Source organism: Cherax quadricarinatus, chromosome 62 (genome assembly GCF_038502225.1).
Source record: "Cherax quadricarinatus isolate ZL_2023a chromosome 62, ASM3850222v1, whole genome shotgun sequence".
Lineage (NCBI taxonomy): Eukaryota > Metazoa > Arthropoda > Malacostraca > Decapoda > Parastacidae > Cherax > Cherax quadricarinatus.
In genome coordinates this window covers 21,457,346-21,478,346 of record NC_091353.1, presented here as the reverse complement: position 1 = coordinate 21,478,346, position 21,001 = coordinate 21,457,346, and the positions used below count along the sequence as shown (strand labels likewise).

At 46.7% G+C, this 21,001-nt stretch overlaps 1 protein-coding gene across 1 annotated transcript in view; it reads right to left on the bottom strand.

Moving 5' to 3' along the window:
- Nucleotides 1-2,730: 2,730 nt before the first annotated feature.
- LOC128687231 (uncharacterized) overlaps nucleotides 2,731-21,001 on the bottom strand; it is a 38,090-nt gene continuing 19,819 nt past the window's right edge. Inside the window, exons 2-5 of the mRNA XM_053774560.2 lie at nucleotides 18,417-18,565; nucleotides 17,973-18,158; nucleotides 17,608-17,732; nucleotides 2,731-4,385 (exon numbers count right to left, since the gene is read on the bottom strand). Coding sequence (XP_053630535.1) covers nucleotides 4,353-4,385; nucleotides 17,608-17,732; nucleotides 17,973-18,158; nucleotides 18,417-18,546 — 474 coding nt within the window. The 5' untranslated portion in view covers nucleotides 18,547-18,565 and the 3' untranslated portion in view covers nucleotides 2,731-4,352. The remainder of the gene's footprint in view (nucleotides 4,386-17,607; nucleotides 17,733-17,972; nucleotides 18,159-18,416; nucleotides 18,566-21,001) is intronic.

Below are 21,001 nucleotides of genomic sequence, written 5' to 3'. Positions count from 1 at the left end.
AATACAAATTAAAAATAGAACAAGACTCTCACTTGTAATTGCACTAAGGTCTAATAATGACTTTTGTGGAGTCTATGTTTTGAGCTAGAGTGAGCTAAAGTACAATAGGTTTAATCTAATAATATAAAAGTACAAATTAAAAATAACACTAGTCTCTCACTAGTAATTGCACTATGGTCTAATATAGTGAATTTGGTATTGACTATGTCTTGAGGTAGAATGAGCTATGGTACAACTGAATTTAATCTAATAATATAAAAATACAAATTAAAAATAGCACCAGTCTCTCACTAGTAATTGCACTATGGTCTAATATAGTGAATTTGGTATTGACTATGTATTGAGCTAGAAAGAGCTATAGTACAACTAGGTTTAGTCTAATAGTATAAAAATACAAATTACAAATAGCACCAGTCTCTCACTAGTAATTGCACTATGGTCTAATATAGTGAATTTGGTATTGACTATGTATTGAGCTAGAATGAGCTAGAGTAAAACTGTGATTAATCTAATAATATAATAAAGGAACAAGACTCTCAATTGTAATTGCACTAAGGTCTTATATAAGTTGTTTACAAGAATTGGAGTATAATTAGATTTAAATTGACAGGATAAAATACACAAATTAGTTTCTTGACGTGCTTTATCAAGTGCGGGTTCCAAACAGGTGCTGCATACTCCAGTATGGGCCTGACATACACGGTGTACAGTGTCTTGAACGATTCCTTACTAAGGTATCGGAATGCTGTTCTCAGGTTTGCCAGGCGCCCATATGCTGCAGCAGTTATCTGCTTGATGTGTGCTTCCGGAGACATGCTCGGTGTTATACTCACCCCAAGATCTTTCTCCTTGAGTGAGGTTTGCAGTCTTTGGCCACCTAGCCTATACTCTGTCTGTGGTCTTCTGTGCCCTTCCCCTATCTTCATGACTTTGCATTTGGCAGGATTAAATTCGAGAAGCCATTTGCTGGACCAGGTGTGTGTGTGTGTGTGCGTGTGTGTGTGTTTATGTGTGTGTGTGTGTGTGTGTGTGTGTGTGTGTGTGTGTGTGTGTGTGTGTGTGTGTGTGTGTGTGTGTGTGTGTGTGTGTGTGTGTGTATGAATTTGTATGTGTGTGTGTGTGTGTGTGTGTCTCAACAATCAATATTTGCACCAATAACTCACTACAGTTGTGACCGGGTGTGGAAGTGTGAATTGCTCATTACTCTATAATTTGTTCATGATTGTAGCCATGTATAAACGTAAGTAACCATTCTTACAGTATTCATTACCTTTGTAACTTGTGAGTTCATTACCTTGTACCTAGTTCAGCCATCAAAACTTTGGAGCCCCGTCCCTGGACCCATTGTGTACCTCTGTAATCTGTAAATACCTTTGTAACTTGTCATGATTGTGACTAGACCTACCTGGAGTTCATTACCTTTGTAAATTGTGAGTTCATTACCTTTGTAAATTGTGAATTCATTACCTCTGTACCTTGCTCTTCTATCAAAACTTTGGAGTCCAGTCCCTGGACCAATTATGTACCTCTGTAATCTTTTGACTACCGCCCACAGGATGGGTATGGGGTGCATAATAAACATATTAAACTAAAAACCATAGATTCAGCATGCCTAACTAATTTATTAACCTTCTTCAGTAAAGCTTTTGAGGCCGTTGATCATGGTAAAGAATTCGATATTGTTTATTTAGACTTTAGTAATTCTTTTGATAGAGTACCGCACTAGAGACTGATAAAAAAAAGTGGTAGCTCATGGAATTGGGGGAAGAGTGCTGTCATGGATCGAGTCATGGCTCACTAACAGGAAGTGAAATGGTTATGAAACAAATAGACCGACTGAAGCAAAATAAGTCGCCGGGTCCTGATGAGCTTTTTTCAAGGGTTCTTAAGGAATGCAAAATGGAACTCTGTGAACCATTAACTAATAATTTAAATTTATCTCTTCAAACAGGTGTAGTGCCTGATATGTGGAAGATGGCTAATGTAATTCCTATTTTTAAAACAGGGGACAAGTCGTTACCGTCAAATTACCGCCCAGTAAGCCTGACCTCAATTGTAGGCAAATTGCTAGAGTCAATTATAGCTGAGATTATAAGAAGCCATCTCGATAAGCATAGCTTGATTAATGATACTCAGCATGGATTCACAAGAGGCCGTTCTTGTCTAACTAATTTATTAACTTTCTTCAGTAAAGCTTTTGAGGCTGTTGATCACGATAAAGAATTTGATATTATTTACTTAGATTTTAGTAAGGCTTTTGATAGAGTTCCGCACCAAAGACTGTTAAAAAAAGTGGCAGCTCATGGCATTGAGGGAAAAGTGCTCTCGTGGATCGAGTCATGGCTCACAGACAGGAAGCAGAGAGTGTCCATCAATGGGGTTAAATCCGAGTGGGGATCTGTAACAAGTGGCGTTCCACAGGGATCAGTCTTAGGCCCATTGTTGTTTATAATACATATCAATGACCTTGATGAGGGTATTACTAGTAATATGAGCAAATTCAGGAGGATTTAGACAAACTCTATTCTTGGTCAGAAAAGTGGCAGATGCAGTTCAATGTAGATAAATGCAAGGTTCTGAAGCTCGGGAGTGTCCATAACCCTAGCACTTATAAGTTAAATAATGTAGAACTTAGCCATACAGATTGTGAAAAGGACTTGGGGGTTATGGTGAGCAGCAACCTTAAACCAAGACAGCATTGTGGAAAAAGACACTTATGTACAGTTCAGGACATTTATTAAAGGAAACGTTTCGCCACGAGTGACTTCTTCAGTCCTAATACAGAGAAAACTAAGAAAAACGCATTTATATAGTGGCAGGAGTCAGGTGAAGTGACGAGTGGGTAGAGGTGGTAGTAGTAGTAGTAGTGGAACTAAGGAGGTGAAGCTAGAGAGGAACCTGCTGACATCATGTAACAGCAGTTCCCAGGATGGGTAATATCCTCTTGATTAGTAATTTTGAAATACTGTAACTACCGGATTTTTGCTTTATAGTGTTACTGACAGTGATTAGTGCAGCTTCAATGCATTTTCTCAGTCTTAAGTCGTCTTCTTTAATAACTAATTTAGCTTCATTGAATTTCATTAGGTGTCCAACATCGTCCTTATGTTGAACACATGCGTTTCTTTCTGAGAGCCTACAGAATTTCCAGTCTGCAGTTCCTCGAAGAAAATGCACATACATCACCATCTCTTTTAGTTCACTACACTTTCCTCTACACTTCATACGTGACTGCAGGAAACGTGCGACACGCATCCTCAGCAAGACCAACACCAGTCAAGTTGAAGAAAAGTCTCCAAGTTACATTGTTTTACTGGTTAGCAACGTTGCCACTAATGTTTCAAAAATGTTTGACAGAAAACTGACTAAAATATCTACCAGCTCTTCAACTACTATTAGGAACCTGATACAAAAACCTAAGCATGATTCTGGCACAAGTGCAGGAATTTACACTATACCATGTGGGGGGTGTGACAAAGTATATGTAGGGGAAACAGCCAGAACTCTGGACATTAGGATCGCAGAACACAAAAATGCTTGTAAATGAATGGCTCAGAGAACCGACATGTTGATAAATTAGACACATGTGCAACTCCTGGGTATCTTTATTGAGGAAACGTTTCGCCACACAGTGGCTTCATCAGTCCATACCAAGGAGAATCTTTAAAGTAAAAGGACACAAGTGCAACTAATGTGACATTTTATTGTGGCAACGTTTTGCTTTCCAAAATGCTTTCAGAAATGCTTGCAGAAATTATGACCGCAAAAACGCATGTGTTCAACATAGGGACGAAGTTGGACACCTCATGAAATTCAATGAAGCTAAACTAATGATTAAAGAAGACGACTTAAGACGGAGAAAATCCACTGAGGCTGCAATAATCTCTGTCAGTAACACTATAAAGCAAAAATCCGGTAGTTACAGTATTTCAAAATTACTGATCAAGAGGATATTACGCATCCTGCGAACTGCTGTTACATGATGTCATCAGGTCCCTCTCTAGCCTCACCTCCTTAGTTCCACTACTACTACTACTACCACCTCTACCCACTGCAGCAGGCCCGTTGGCCTGCTGCAGTGATCCTCCTTTCTTATGTTATGTTCTTATGTTCTTATGTTATTGTACAACATATGGAGTTCTTCGGACAGGTGATCAAGACTGGTGTTCTTCAGACAGGTGTTGTCAAACTGGGTATACAACATAAGGAGTTCTTCAGACAGGTATTCAAGATGGGTGGCCTTCAGACAGGTGTTGTCAGGCTGGGTATAAAACATACGGTGTTCTTCAGACAGGTATTCAAGATGGGTGTTCTTCAGACAGGTGTTGTCAGGCTGGGTATACAGTGTTGTTCTACTGGTTGATACACTCCCGGTAGGTCTCAAGCTGTGGTGGAAGGCAGGGACAAAGTCTTAATTTTATCTGGGAATGAAGATTTTACAAATAAACTTTAAAGCTAAATTAAACATTTAATTTTTGTAAAGAGTCTTGGTACTTGGTAGTTTGTTGCTGTGTGCTGAGTGTTGGTACTTGGTAGTTTGTTGCTGTGTGCTCAGTGTTGGTACTTGGTAGTTTGTTGCTGTGTGCTCAGTGTTGGTACTTGGTAGTTTGTTGCTGTGTGCTCAGTGTTGGTACTTGGTAGTTTGTTGCTGTGTGCTCAGTGTTGGTACTTGGTAGTTTGTTGCTGTGTGCTCAGTGTTGGTACTTGGTAGTTTGTAGCTGTGTGCTCAGTGTTGGTACTTGGTAGTTTGTTGCTGTATGCTCAGTGTTGGTACTTGGTAGTTTGTAGCTGTGAGCTCAGTGTTGGTACTTGGTAGTTTGTAGCTGTATGCTCAGTGTTGGTACTTGGTAGTTTGTAGCTGTGTGCTCAGTGTTGGTACTTGGTAGTTTGTAGCTGTGTGCTCAGTGTTGGTACTTGGTAGTTTGTAGCTGTGTGCTCAGTGTTGGTACTTGGTAGTTTGCAGCTGTGTGCTGAGTGTTGGTACTTGGTAGTTTGTTGCTGTGTGCTCAGTGTTGGTACTTGGTAGTTTGTAGCTGTGTGCTCAGTGTTGGTACTTGGTAGTTTGTTGCTGTGTGATCAGTGTTGGTACTTGGTAGTTTGTTGCTGTGTGCTGAGTGTTGGTAATTGGTAGTTTGTTGCTGTGTGCTCAGTGTTGGTACTTGGTAGTTTGTTGCTGTGTGCTCAGTGTTGGTACTTGGTAGTTTGTTGCTGTGTGCTCAGTGTTGGTACTTGGTAGTTTGTTGCTGTGTGCTCAGTGTTGGTACTTGGTAGTTTGTTGCTGTGTGCTCAGTGTTGGTACTTGGTAGTTTGTAGCTGTGTGCTCAGTGTTGGTACTTGGTAGTTTGTTGCTGTATGCTCAGTGTTGGTACTTGGTAGTTTGTAGCTGTGTGCTCAGTGTTGGTACTTGGTAGTTTTTAGCTGTGTGCTCAGTGTTGGTACTTGGTAGTTTGTAGCTGTGTGCTCAGTGTTGGTACTTGGTAGTTTGTAGCTGTGTGCTCAGTGTTGATACTTGGTAGTTTGTAGCTGTGTGCTCAGTGTTGGTACTTGGTAGTTTGTAGCTGTATGCTCAGCGTTGGTACTTGGTAGTTTGTAGCTGTGTGCTCAGTGTTGGTACTTGGTAGTTTGTAGCTGTGTGCTCAGTGTTGGTACTTGGTAGTTTGTAGCTGTGTGCTCAGTGTTGGTACTTGGTAGTTTGTAGCTGTGTGCTCAGTGTTGGTACTTGGTAGTTTGTAGCTGTGTGCTCAGTGTTGATACTTGGTAGTTTGTAGCTGTATGCTCATCGTTGGTACTTGGTAGTTTGTAGCTGTATGATCAGTGTTGGTACTTGGTAGTTTGTAGCTGTGTGATCAGTGTTGGTACTTGGTAGTTTGTAGCTGTGTGCTTTGTGTTGGTACTTAGTAGTTTGTAGCTGTGTGCTCAGTGTTGGTACTTGGTAGTTTGTTGCTGTGTGCTCAGTGTTGGTACTTGGTAGTTTGTAGCTGTGTGCTCAGTGTTGGCACTTGGTAGTTTGTTGCTGTGTGATCAGTGTTGGTACTTGGTAGTTTGTAGCTGTGTGCTTTGTGTTGGTACTTAGTAGTTTGTAGCTGTGTGCTCAGTGTTGGTACTTGGTAGTTTGTTGCTGTGTGCTCAGTGTTGGTACTTGGTAGTTTGTAGCTGTGTGCTCAGTGTTGGTACTTGGTAGTTTGTTGCTGTGTGATCAGTGTTGGTACTTGGTAGTTTGTAGCTGTGTGCTTTGTGTTGGTACTTGGTAGTTTGTTGCTGTGTGCTCAGTGTTGGTACTTGGTAGTTTGTAGCTGTGTGCTCAGTGTTGGTACTTGGTAGTTTGTTGCTGTGTGCTGAGTGTTGGTACTTGGTAGTTTGTTGCTGTGTGCTCAGTGTTGGTACTTGGTAGTTTGTTGCTGTGTGCTCAGTGTTGGTACTTGGTAGTTTGTTGCTGTGTGATCAGTGTTGGTACTTGGTAGTTTGTTGCTGTGTGCTCAGTGTTGGTACTTGGTAGTTTGTTGCTGTGTGATCAGTGTTGGTACTTGGTAGTTTGTTGCTGTGAGTTCAGTGTTGGTACTTGGTAGTTTGTTGCTGTGTGCTCAGTGTTGGTACTTGGTAGTTTGTTGCTGTGTGCTCAGTGTTGGTACTTGGTAGTTTGTTGCTGTGTGCTCAGTGTTGGTACTTGGTAGTTTGTTGCTGTGTGCTCAGTGTTGGTACTTGGTAGTTTGCTAACCCAGGGTAGGGAATGTTAGCCACCCAGGATAACCCAGGGTACAGAGTGTTAGCCACCAAATCTTTCAGTGGGCTGCAGAAAACAATATGAAGTTCAACGATGAGAAATTTCAATTACTCAGATATGGTAAACATGAGGAAATTAAATCTTCATCAGAGTACAAAACAAATTCTGGCCACAAAATAGAGCGAAACACCAACGTCAAAGACCTGGGAGTGATCATGTCGGAGGATCTCACCTTCAAGGACCATAACATTGTATCAATCGCATCTGCTAGAAAAATGACAGGATGGATAATGAGAACCTTCAAAACTAGGGAGGCCAAGCCCATGATGACACTCTTCAGGTCACTTGTTCTATCTAGGCTGGAATGTTACTGCACACTAACAGCACCTTTCAAGGCAGGTGAAATTGCTGACCTAGAAAATGTACAGAGAACCTTCACGGCGTGCATAACGGAGATAAAACACCTCAATTACTGGGAGCGCTTGAGGTTCCTAAAACTGTATTCCCTGGAACGCAGGCAGGAGAGATACATGATTATATACACCTGGAAAATCCTAGAGGGACTAGTACCAAACTTGCACACGAAAACCACTCCCTACGAAAGCGAAAGACTTGGCAGACGATGCAACATCCCCCCAATGAAAAGCAGGGGTGTCACTACCACGTTAAGAGACAATGCAATAAGTGTCAGGGGCCCGAGACTGTTCAACTGCCTCCCAGCATACATAAGGGGGATTACCAACAGACCCCTGGCAGTCTTCAAGCTGGCACTGGACAAGCACCTAAAGTCGGTTCCTGACCAGCTGGGCTGTGGCTCGTACGTTGGTTTGCGTGCAGCCAGCAGCAACAGCCTGGTTGATCAGGCTCTGATCCACCAGGAGGCCTGGTCACAGACCGGGTCGCGGGGGCGTTGACCCCCGGAACTCTCTCCAGGTAAACTCCAGGAGCTCAAGAGGAGATGGCGGTGATGCTGCAGTGGTGTGTGAGGGATTCTGGCTGGTGTACCAGGACAGGAGAATCTACTATGAAGGAGTTGCCATCCTCGGAGATGTGGAAGGACGTGAGCCGCGGAGATGGACTCCAGCTGCTGGGACCAGCCTGCTTTTAAGGGGGCGGTATGGAGGTGTGTCCTGCCTTGCTGGTCGACCTGTGCGACAGGTATGCGGGGATGCCCTGCCAGCCATGAGAGACAATTAAGAGTGTGAGATGTCCCCAGCCTACTTTGACTTGCCAGAAGTGTTAGTGTTACCTGTGTGAAATAAGGTGACCTTGAAAAGGGTCCAGTGATTATGGCCGCCTTGTTTTATGAGGCCAGTGAATCCTAGTAGTGCCATAGGATAATGGAGGGTCTTAGCTGCGATGCCTGCCCTGTCATGATTTTCAGATGTTGTAGTGTGCATGTGAAGTGTGCCGAAAATGCGACCTTGGTGGTTGTGAAGTGGTCCAGTTGCAGTTACTTGAAAGAATGCAACCCGTTGGAGCAGTTTTCCACGCCAAAGAAGCCTAGAGAGGTTTGGCCCAATGGATAACGTGCGAGGGTGACTAGCATTGGCTAGTGTATTTCTAGTAGAAGTAGGGAAGGCACTGGAGCCCGATATTTAGGTTTAAGGAGAAATGACGGGTAAGGAGGCTTTGCACCAGAGAGCAACTATTATGCTGGCCAACTGCGAGGTGTATGATTACGCTGCCTTGTGGTAGATGAGAAGGTTGAGGGAAATATATGTAGTTGAATAATTTTGTATTATGTATAATTTTGTCTTTGTATTGTAATAGAATTAAGGGGTTAGGATTAAAATAGTCTAATAACAAGGACAAATTGTCCTAGTTCTGAGATATTTTAAATTGGGGGAGAAAGGGGGATGTGATGTAGTTCAGCTGGGCTTGTGAGGTCTCTGGGGAGACCTAATTTAACCAATTATATGGTAACACTTTGCCTTGGCAAACGTCTGTCAGCCACGCCAATGTCTGAGGTCTTTTGTTCTTGACGGCGTCAGACCTAGGCGTCAGGTCATACACGTGGTTGTGGGGTGTGCTTGGACCACCATATAAACCCAAGGAACAGCTGAGCAGAAGAGATTCGAGCGGAGCTCTGGCCTGTGAGCAGAGCTGAGCTGGAGAGTCTCGGGAAGAGAGACTGTTGGAGACATTGGGCAGAGTACTGGCTTGGAGCAGTACTCGTGCTGTGTAGGTCTTGGGACCTGTGGCTTAGTTCCTGTAGTGAACTGTCCTCTGTACTATATTGTAAGTTATATTCATTTTCGTCAAGTTGATTGTGTTCCCTGTCTCACTGCTCATGTGTACCACCCCATTTATCTAAACCCCAATGATGTACTCCCGTTCCCAAATATATTATTTTACCAGGACTTAATAATAAACTGTGTTTGAGTAGAATAGTAATATTCACTGTCCCCGTTATTTATTCTTATTTCCATTTATTTATGTTTAGTTAAAGTAGTGAGAGGGTGAGTAGTGTGGAGTTAGTTTAGTTAGTTTAATATGTTTATTATGCACCCCATACCCATCCTGTGGGCGGTAGTCAAAAGATTACAGAGGTACATAATGGGTCCAGGGACTGGGCCTCAAAGTTTTGATAGCTGAGCAAGTTACAGAGGCAATGAATTCACAATTTACAAAGGTAATGAACTCACAATTTACAAAGGTAATGAACTCCAGGTAGGTCTAGTCACAATCATTACAAGTTACAAAGGTATTTACAGATTACAGAGGTACACAATGGGTCCAGGGACCGGGCTCCAAAGTTTTGATGGCTGAACTAGGTACAAGGTAATGAACTCACAAGTTACAAAGGTAATGAACTCACAAGTTACAAAGGTAATGAATACTGTAAGAATGGTTACTTACGTTTATACATGGCTGCAATCATGAACAAATTTTAGAGTAATGAGCAATTCACACTTCCACACCCGGTCACAACTGTAGTGAGTTATTGGTGCAAATGTTGATTGCTGAGTCTCTCTCTCTCAGTAGTGTGGAGTGGAGGGTAGAGTAATGAGAGGTGAAGTTGTAGTCACCAGTGACCTCACATTACCTACCTACCTCCGCACTCATCCCTCCTATTGCCTCGCCTGTCCCCTACCTACTGACTCCCTCCGCTTACCCCCATATTCCCCGATTATTCCACTAATCATTACCCCCCTACATGACAAGGGTAGGGAGTGTTAGCCACCCAGGATAACCCATGATAGGGAGTGTTAGCCACCCAGGATAACCCAGGGTAGGCATTGTTTGTCACCCACTATAACCAACAGTAGGGAGTGTTAGCCACCCAGGATAACCCAGGGTAGGGAGTGTTAGCCACCCAGGATAACCCAGGGTATGGAGTGTTAGCCATCCAGGATAACCCAGGGAAGGGAGTGTTAGGCACCCAGGATAACCCAGGGTAGGGAGTCTTAGCCACCCAGGATAACCAAGGGTAGGGAGTGTTAGCCACACAGGATAACCCAGGGTAGGGATTGTTAGGCACCCAGGATAACCCAGAGTAGGGATTGTTAGCCACCCAGGATAACCCAGGGTAGGAATTGTTAGCCACACAGGATAACATGGGGTAGGGAGTGTTAGCTACCCAGGATAACCCAGGGTAGGGAGTGTTAGCCACCCAGGATTACCCAGGGTAGGGAGTGTTAGCCACCCAGGATAACCCAGGGAAGGGAGGGTTAACCACCCAGGATAGCCCAGGGTAGGGATTGGTCCCCACCCAGGATAACCCAGAGTATTGATTGTCAGTCACCCAGGATAACCCAAGGAAGGGATTGCTAACCACCCAAGATAACCCAGGGTAGGAATTGTTAGCCACCCAGGATAACCCAGGGTAGGGATTGTTAGCCACCCAGAATAACCCTGGATAGGGATTGTTAGCCACTCAGGATAACCCAGGGATGGGATTGTTAAGCACCCATGATAACCCAGGGTAGGGATTGTTAGCCCCCCAGGATAACTCAGGGTAGGGATTGTCAGCCACCCAGGATAACCCAGGGTAGGGATTCTTAGCCACCCAGCATAACCCAGGGAAGGGAGGGTTAACCACCCAGGATAACCCAGGGAAGGGAGGGTTAACCACCCATTATAACCCAGGGTAGGGATTGTTAGCCACCCAGGATAACCCAGGGTAGGGATTCTTAGCCACCCAGCATAACACAGGGAAGGGAGGGTTAACCACCCAGGATAACCCAGGGAAGGGAGGGTTAACCACCCATTATAACCCAGGGTAGAGATTCTTAGCCACCCAGCATAACCCAGGGTAGGGAGTGTTAGCTACCCAGGATAACCCAGGGTAGTGAGTGTTAGCCACCCAGGGTAACCCAGGGAAGGGAGTGTTAGCCACCCAGGATAACCCAGGGTAGGGTGTGTTAGCTACCCAGGATAACCCAGGGTAAGGAGGGTTAACAACCCAGGATAACCCAGGGTAGGGACTGTTAACCACCCAGGATAACCCAGGGTAGGGAGTGTTAGCCACCCAGGATAACCCAGGGTAGGGAGTGTTAGCAACACAGGATAACCCAGGGTAGGGAGTGTTAGCCTCCCAGGATAACCCAGGGCAGGGAGTGTTAACCACCCATGATAACCCAGGGTAGGTAGTGTTAGCCACCCATGATAACCCCGGGTAGGTAGTGTTAGCCACCCAGGATAATCCAGGGTAGGTAGTGTTAGCCACCCAGGATAACCCAGGGTAGGGAGTGTTAGCCACCCAGGATAACCCAGGGTAGGTAGTGTTAGCCACCCAGGATAACCCAGGGTAGGGAGTGTTAACCACCCAGGATAACCCAGAGTAGGGAGTGTTAGCCACCCAGGATAACCCAGGGTAGGGAGTGTTAGCCACCCAGGATAACCCAGGGTAGGGTGTGTTAACTAACCAGGATAACTCAGGGTAGGGAGTGTTAGCCACCCAGGGTAACCCAGGGTAGGGAGTGTTAGCTACCCAGGATAACCCAGGGTAGGGAGTGTTAGCCACCCAGGGTAACCCAGGGTAGGGAGTGTTAGCTACCCAGGATAACCCAGGGTAGGGAGTGTTAGCCACCCAGGGTAACCCAGGGTAGGGAGTGTTAGCCACCCAGGGTAACCCAGGGTAGGGAGTGTTAGTAACCCAGGATTACCCAGGGTAGGGAGTGTTAGCCACCCAGGATAACCCAGGGTACGGAGTGTTAGCCACCCAGGATAACCCAGTGTAGCGAGTGTTAGCCACCCATGGTAACCCAGGGTAGGGAGTGTTAGCCACCCAGGGTAACCCAGGGTAGGGAGTGTTAGCCACCCAGGATAACCCGGGGTAGCGAGTGTTAGCCACCCATGGTAACCCAGGGTAGGGAGTGTTAGCCACCCAGGGTAACCCAGGGTAGGGAGTGTAAGCCACCCAGGATAACCCAGGGTAGGGAGTGTTAGCCACCCAAGATAACCCTGGGTAGGGAGTGTTAGCCACCCAGGGTAACCAAGGGTAGGGAGTGTTAGCTACCCAGGATAACCCAGGGTAGGGAGTGTTAGCCACCCAGGGTAACCCAGGGTAGGGAGTGTTAGCTACCCAGGATAACCCAGGGTAGGGAGTGTTAGCCACCCAGGGTAACCCAGGGTAGTGAGTGTTAGCCACCCAGGGTAACCCAGGGTAGGGAGTGTTAGTAACCCAGGATTACCCAGGGTAGGGAGTGTTAGCCACCCAGGATAACCCAGGGTAGGGAGTGTTAGCTACCCAGGATAACCCAGGGTAGGGAGTGTTAGCCACCCAGGGTAACCCAGGGAAGGGAGTGTTAGCCACCCAGGATAACCCAGGGTAGCGAGTGTTAGCCACCCATGGTAACCCAGGGTAGGGAGTGTTAGCCACCAAGGGTAACCCAGGGTAGGGAGTGTAAGCCACCCAGGATAACCCAGGGTAGGGAGTGTTAGCCACCCAGGATAACCCAGGGTAGGGAGTGTTAGCCACCCAGGGTAACCAAGGGTAGGGAGTGTTAGCTACCCAGGATAACCCAGGGTAGGGAGTGTTAGCCACCCAGGGTAACCCAGGGTAGGGAGTGTTAGCTACCCAGGATAACCCAGGGTAGGGAGTGTTAGCCACCCAGGGTAACCCAGGGTAGTGAGTGTTAGCCACCCAGGGTAACCCAGGGTAGGGAGTGTTAGTAACCCAGGATTACCCAGGGTAGGGAATGTTAGCCACCCAGGATAACCCAGGGTAGGGAGTGTTAGCTACCCAGGATAACCCAGGGTAGGGAGTGTTAGCCACCCAGGATAACCCAGGGTAGGGAGTGTTAGCCACCCAGGGTAACCAATGGTAGGGAGTGTTAGCTACCCAGGATAACCCAGGGTAGGGAGTGTTAGCCACCCAGGGTAACCCAGGGTAGGGATTGTTAGCCACCCAGGATAACCCATTGTAGGGAGTGTTAGCCACCCAGGGTAACCCAGGGTATGGAGTGTTAGCTACCCAGGGTAACCCAGGGTAGGGAGTGTTAGCCACCCAGGATAACCCAGGGTTGGGAGTGTTAGCCATCCAGGGTAACCCCGGGTAGGGAGTGTTAGCCACCGAGGGTATCCCAGGGTAGGGAGTGTTAGCCACCCAGGATAACCCAGGGTTGGGAGTGTTAGCCACCCATGGTAACCCAGGGTAGGGAGTGTTAGCCACCGAGGGTATCCCAGGGTAGGGAGTGCTAGACACCCAGGATAACCCAGGGTAGGGAGTGTTAGCCACCCAGGGTAACCCAGGGTAGGGAGAGTTAGCCACCCCGGATAACCCAGGGTAGGGAGTGTTAGCCACACAGAATAACCCAGGGTAGGGAGTATTAGCCACCCAGGGTAACCCAGGGTAGGGAGTGTTAGCCACCCAGGGTTACCCAGGGTAGGGAGAGTTAGCCACCCCGGATAACCCAGGGTATGGAGTGTTAGCCACCCAGGGTAACCCAGGGTAGGGATTGTTAGCCACCCATGGTAACCCAGGGTAGGGAGTGTTAGCCACCAAGGGTATCCCAGGGTTGGGAGTGTTAGCCACCCAGGATAACCCAGGGTAGGGAGTGTTAGCCACCCAGAATAACCCAGGGTAGGGAGTGTTAGCCACCCAGGGTAACCCAGGGTAGGGAGTGTTAGCCACCCAGGATAACCCAGGGTAGGGAGTGTTAGCTACCCAGGATAACCCAGGGTAGGGAGTGTTAGCCATGCAGGGTAACCCAGGGTAGGGAGTGTTAGCCACCTAGGGTAACCCAGGGTAGGGAGTGTTAGCTACCCAGGATAACTCAAAGTAGGGAGTGTTAGCCACCCAGTGTAACCCAGGGTAGGAAGTGTTAGCCACCCAGGGTAACCCAGGGTAGGAAGTGTTAGCTACCCAGGATAATCCAGGGTAGGAAGTGTTAGCTACCCAGGATAACCCAGGGTAGGAAGTGTTAGCTACCCAAGATATTCAATGCGTCATCAAGGACTGGTCTGTCTTATTTCCATTATGGTCCTCAATCTTCCTCCCCCCCCAGGATGCGACCACACCCGTCGACTAACACCCAGGTACCTACTTGCTGCTAGGTGAACAGGACAGCAGATGTAAGGAAATGCATCAAAATGTTTCTGCCCCGCCGGGAATTGATCCTGGCCCTCCGTGTGTGAAGCGGGAGCGTTACCAACCAGACCACGGGGTATAGCATAGCCTTTTTGTCCAAAACGGACTTGAATTAAAAATTAAAACGTATAAAGATGATAAAATCATTGACTGTGAGGAAGATAGAGATATAAGTAACTTGTATCACCATTGTAACCTGATATAAACACGTAAATAATTCATTAAACTCTAACTTGTTTAATTATCAGAAGTATGTACTCCAGTCCCTGGACCCATTATGTACCTTTGTAATATTTTGACTACCACCCATTGAACGGATGGGGTTTAAACCTATGGCGCGAGATTCGCCATGGCCCAGTGGCTTGCGCACTTGCCTGGAGTTTTACAACTCGCCATGGGTTCAAACCTAACTCGTTCCGTGGTTTATACCAAACTTAGAAGACAATATTGGTCTGTATTTTCAACAATAAAGTGGTTAACTGTTACTTAAATTTATGACACAGTGAAACAGACCCCATTAAAATATATTACTGGTCGGTCGGTGATAAACTAATGCAGTGTGACGGCGCGGTACCGACCACAGGACGGGTGTCTGCTGGGTAATAATGCAGTGTGACGGCGCGGTACCGACCACAGGACGGGTGTCTGCTGGGTAATAATGCAGTGTGACGGCGCGGTACCGACCACAGGACGGGTGTCTAGGTAATAATGCAGTGTGACGGCGAGGTACCGACCACAGGACGGGTGTCTAGGTAATAATGCAGTGTGACGGCGAGGTACCGACCACAGGACGGGTGTCTGCTGTGTAATAATGCAGTGTGACGGCGAGGTACCGACCACAGGACGGGTGTATGCTGGGTAATAATGCAGTGTGACGGCGAGGTACCGACCACAGGACGGGTGTCTGCTGGGTAATAATGCAGTGTGACGGCGCGGTACCGACCACAGGACGGGTGTCTAGGTAATAATGCAGTGTGACGGCGAGGTACCGACCACAGGACGGGTGTCTGCTGTGTAATAATGCAGTGTGACGGCGAGGTACCGACCACAGGACGGGTGTATGCTGGGTAATAATGCAGTGTGACGGCGAGGTACCGACCACAGGACGGGTGTCTGCTGGGTAATAATGCAGTGTGACGGCGCGGTACCGACCACAGGACGGGTGTCTAGGTAATAATGCAGTGTGACGGCGAGGTACCGACCACAGGACGGGTGTCTGCTGTGTAATAATGCAGTGTGACGGCGAGGTACCGACCATAGGACGGGTGTATGCTGGGTAATAATGCAGTGTGACGGCGAGGTACCGACCACAGGACGGGTGTCTGCTGGGTAATAATGCAGTGTGACGGCGAGGTACCGACCACAGGACGGGTGTCTAGGTAATAATGCAGTGTGACGGCGAGGTACCGACCACAGGACGGGTGTCTGCTGGGTAATAATGCAGTGTGACGGCGCGGTACCGACCACAGGACGGGTGTCTAGGTAATAATGCAGTGTGACGGCGAGGTACCGACCACAGGACGGGTGTCTGCTGTGTAATAATGCAGTGTGACGGCGAGGTACCGACCATAGGACGGGTGTATGCTGGGTAATAATGCAGTGTGACGGCGAGGTACCGACCACAGGACGGGTGTCTGCTGGGTAATAATGCAGTGTGACGGCGAGGTACCGACCACAGGACGGGTGTCTAGGTAATAATGCAGTGTGACGGCGAGGTACCGACCACAGGACGGGTGTCTGCTGGGTAATAATGCAGTGTGACGGCGCGGTACCGACCACAGGACGGGTGTCTAGGTAATAATGCAGTGTGACGGCGAGGTACCGACCACAGGACGGGTGTCTGCTGTGTAATAATGCAGTGTGACGGCGAGGTACCGACCATAGGACGGGTGTATGCTGGGTAATAATGCAGTGTGACGGCGAGGTACCGACCACAGGACGGGTGTATGCTGGGTAATAATGCAGTGTGACGGCGAGGTACCGACCACAGGACGGGTGTCTGCTGGGTAATAATGCAGTGTGACGGCGAGGTACCGACCACAGGACGGGTGTATGCTGGGTAATAATGCAGTGTGACGGCGAGGTACCGACCACAGGACGGGTGTCTAGGTAATAATGCAGTGTGACGGCGAGGTACCGACCACAGGACGGGTGTATGCTGGGTAATAATGCAGTGTGACGGCGAGGTACCGACCACAGGACGGGTGTCTGCTGGGTAATAATGCAGTGTGACGGCGAGGTACCGACCACAGGACGGGTGTATGCTGGGTAATAATGCAGTGTGACGGCGAGGTACCGACCACAGGACGGGTGTATGCTGGGTAATAATGCAGTGTGACGGCGAGGTACCGACCACAGGACGGGTGTATGCTGGGTAATAATGCAGTGTGACGGCGAGGTACCGACCACAGGACGGGTGTCTAGGTAATAATGCAGTGTGACGGCGAGGTACCGACCACAGGACGGGTGTATGCTGGGTAATAATGCAGTGTGACGGCGAGGTACCGACCACAGGACGGGTGTATGCTGGGTAATAAAGATATTAAACTAAACTAGGCGAGCTATCACTCTTAAGGGTTTGAAGAAAAGTTGAGAAAAAATGAATTAAATGTTTAGAATTGTTTACGAGACCATTCAAAGACGACACATCAGTTGTTAATGACACATACACACACACACACACAAGAGGAACCATACATAGTTTCAAAACGAGGTATGATAAACCTCACTGAGCAGGGAGAGAGAGGACCTAGTAGCGATCAGTGAAGAGGTGGAGCCAGGAGCTATGAATAGACCCCTGCATCCACAAATAGGTGAGTACACACTATACAACATATGTGAGACCCATGTTAGAGTACACAGCACCAGTATGCAGCTCACACCTTAAGAAGTCTGTCAAGAAACAGGAAGAAGTGAAGCAGTAAACAGTGAGAGGTGTTAGTGAGTTACGGTACAGGAGCTGTTACAAGACGTTAATGGAAGTGAATCTAACAACAATGGAGGACATAAGAGCAAGGGGAGATATAACAACATACAAAATATTCCAGGGAATTGATACGATAGACTTGGAAAGGTTGTTTGAGAGTCGAGAAATGAGTATTATTGGACACAGCTGGAAGTTTAAGACACAGGGATGTTTGGAAGTATATCTTCAGTTTCAGAGTGGTCGCAGAGTGGGATGACCTCGATGAAGAAGTGGTGGAGGCAGAGCTTTAAGAGCAGGTACGATAATGTCCACAAAGATAAGAAGGAGTGAAAATGGCAAGTGGCAAGCTAAGAAGTGGGGTCAGGAGCTAAGAACTGACCTCTGCAACCACATATAGGTGAGTACACGTAGCCACAAACTTACTGATTCTTTTAAGATCATAAGACAGCGGATCATAGGTACCAGTTCATCCTTCGTGATACCTAAATCAACGAGATGATTCTCGAAAGTACAGTGATGGACACAACTTTCATCGCTCTCACCAGACTCTGCAACAACAGATAAAATATTATGGCTTTAACACTTATTATAATGTTTTCGTGGAATACAATAAATGATAAATTAATAAATATGTAAAGGAAATGAACTCCAGTACTCCAATAATTCATGACAGTGAGATGAGACGGTCTGTGGTTCTCACAAACTAGAACAATACAATAACAACTTGATAGGCATTTCTAGAGTCAACATTTTTGCCCCAAAATAAAGCTGGGACACAAAGTACTAACTTTCTTCACTTGAACTGGCAGGATTGTAGGTGTAACCCAGCTCGGTGGCACAGATGGTGATGTTTTCAATCATTCTGTCTTTCCAGTCGCCCACATGATCGTGCATGGAAGGATTGTGGTGGTGTCTGCAACTGTCCATGTTAGCATCACACCTGGTCTTGTCAGCGTGCACACACAGCTCATCAGCTGAGGGAACACATCACCAGGTAAAGCTTTATCTTCAAACACAGAATATAAAACCACATTAGAGCCTAAACTTTTGCTGTAATATTCTTATACGGCCAACAGTTCAAAGAAAGTTTTAAGTTCGTATGTCATGGAGTCCTCACAAATGAAGGGTTATAGCGATTCAGCAAGATTAAATTTTTTTCCTTAAATGAGTCGTATATAATAAACCAGGAAGCACCTCGCACAAATTTCTCAGTAGTTTCAGTATTGACTTACTCAGGGCGTCCATGGCGATTTCTGGGCCAACATCTGGGCAGGCGCTAGTTCCTTCACTTGCTTGGGGCGAGGCATCAGCAACCATCACTACTAATGCCACCATCAACAACGCAGACATCAAAACCTTCATGGTGTAACTACACGACAACCTGAAGGATATACCGTAGTTATAGGAGAAAGAAACCACGACCTTGATGCAGGGAGTGAAGGAAGTCCAGATACTCTTATTACTTGCCGTCTCTGTAAGACAGAGAGAGAGAGAGGTCCTGGGATCCTCCTCAGTTCCCAGTAATCCAAGCAGGAGATTGGACAGGTAGGCTGGGCCTCCCTTCTCACACTCTGCAATATAGTGTTACCATCCAACAAGTGTGTTTATCTCCAACCTTAATATCTCCTACGAACCCGCCACGACAAATGGTGGTGGCGGTGGGATGGATTGATCCAGTGAAGTGGATGAGGTCTCCCCTGTTGAAATAGCACCGACCCATTGGTCAGGTGGGGGTAAGGATAGTGAACCAGGTCAATGAGATTGGTATTTGCCCAGAGACGAACACTGTGACCAGAATTGTTAGCAATGAATAAATGGATCTTACTGTCTCTTACAACATGTAAGGATGGTTCAACAAATAAACCCTTGACCTTGCAGGAATCACTGTCAACTTGGACGTTATCACCATCTGGAACACTAGGAACAACAACAGATACTCTAGTGAGAGCACTAGCCGCAACAGAGACGTATTTCTGCAGATGGCACGTGACATCAACAAGAGATGGCATTACTATTTTCAAATAATCGTTCTCTGACAAGGCATCCCCTGTGGAGAAACTACTACTTGAACAGTCATTGCAGAGATAGGCTGTGCACTCAAGGCAGTCTGAGTGTCCTCGGACACTTGAGGCAACGGAACACTATCCTGCATGTCTGAAGGTGTAGGTGGAACACAGATGGGAGTGACAGAGTTATTAGTGCCTGACCGCTTGGGTACGCTACTGGAAAATGCATTGGCTTGTAAGGACTTAATCCGAACGTCGTACTCTGCGGCAGTATGGCAGATCTCTGATCCAAGTTGGTAACCCCAAAATGGAACGAGCAAGTCGTCAATTTGAGCATGCTAACGGTAAGAGTCAAGCACAATACATAAGTCCCTCATGGAAGCAAATCCCAGTAGACGGTCACCAGGGAAAGTAATCTGGTCAACAACAAGGAAAGAAACAGAAAGGTGGGGGAAGTCTGACCTCGGACATGCAGAAGGGAACCAGCTACTCCACTAAGGGAGGTTACAGTAGTTGGTTCAACGAGGAGGACACGTCGCAACTACTTATCTTTAAACAAACTAGACCTGATAATATTAACTTGCGCATCAGAGTCCATGAACGCATAGATGCTTGCACTAGAGGACCTATCATTTCATTGGGAGTTATGTGCAGACAAAAAGGTGGATTGTCATTGGAGAAGGCATGTTCCACTTCATCCCCAAATTCATCTACGTCAGAGACGTGTGAAGCAACATCATTTACAGGATTATCATTCTAGAGACTGCTTAAGGCTTCAAAGGAATTGTGAACAGGGATGGTGTACTCATTATCACCTACTGTCACCACGGGACGGGTTGACTGGGGCGCTCGGATTCCCTCCGAATTGGAAGAATGAGGCTGGTTCTGGTTATTCTGAGAACCCCGACCTCTATTTCCTATCCTGGCTCCGCAGTTGGAACGGCCACAGAAGGATCTAGAGTACTGAAGGTAGTAGAGAGCATTGCACTCGGATGTGTCATGGCCATGAATTCTGTGATATGAACAATAAGACAGATCGGACTGGTACTCATCAGCGACTCATAGAGAGGCTATCAGGACGATGAATGAAGTTGTCAACTGTGTGTTTTGCTATCAGTTGATCAGTTTTCAGATTTTTTTTTTTGTGTTCACGTCCCCTCCGAATTCTGAGATTAGCAGTACTGATCTGTGTGCGCCAGATTTGCCTTGCTGTTTATTTACTTTCACCTTTGTAAATATATATTAATTCTTCCTCAGAATCCGTAGAGTGCATGAATACAGATCGATTGCTCAATTCCATCCTTTATTATAATGTGATTTGTACTGATAATTTGTAATGCATTATGTTAACATCCATTATGATACCATCCATTAGTTCTAAGTTACATATGTCTTTGTTATTGTATAGAATCGGCCCAGAGCGACCTGCCTGTTCAGCCTATGGCATAGTATTGTATGTCGAGACGACATACGTAACATGACCAAGCTGTCAGCATAGTTGCTGATCCCCTACATGTGTTGTACAGCTTATCTGAGTATCATAGTTAGCACCATCTGTATGTTTTACATACACAATCCCTTGCTAGGCCTAGGGACTAGTTAGTGTGACATCACGTGACGGTGTTGTGAGCCCTTCGCGCCTGGAATCCTCCTCAGTTCCCGGTAATCCAAGCAGGCGATAGGACAGGCAGGCTGGGCCTCCCTTCTCACACTCTGCAATATACTTTTACCATCCAACAAGTGTGTTTATCTCCAACCTTCATATCTCCTATGAACCCGCCACGACATCTGTGTAAGAGACAGAGAGGGAT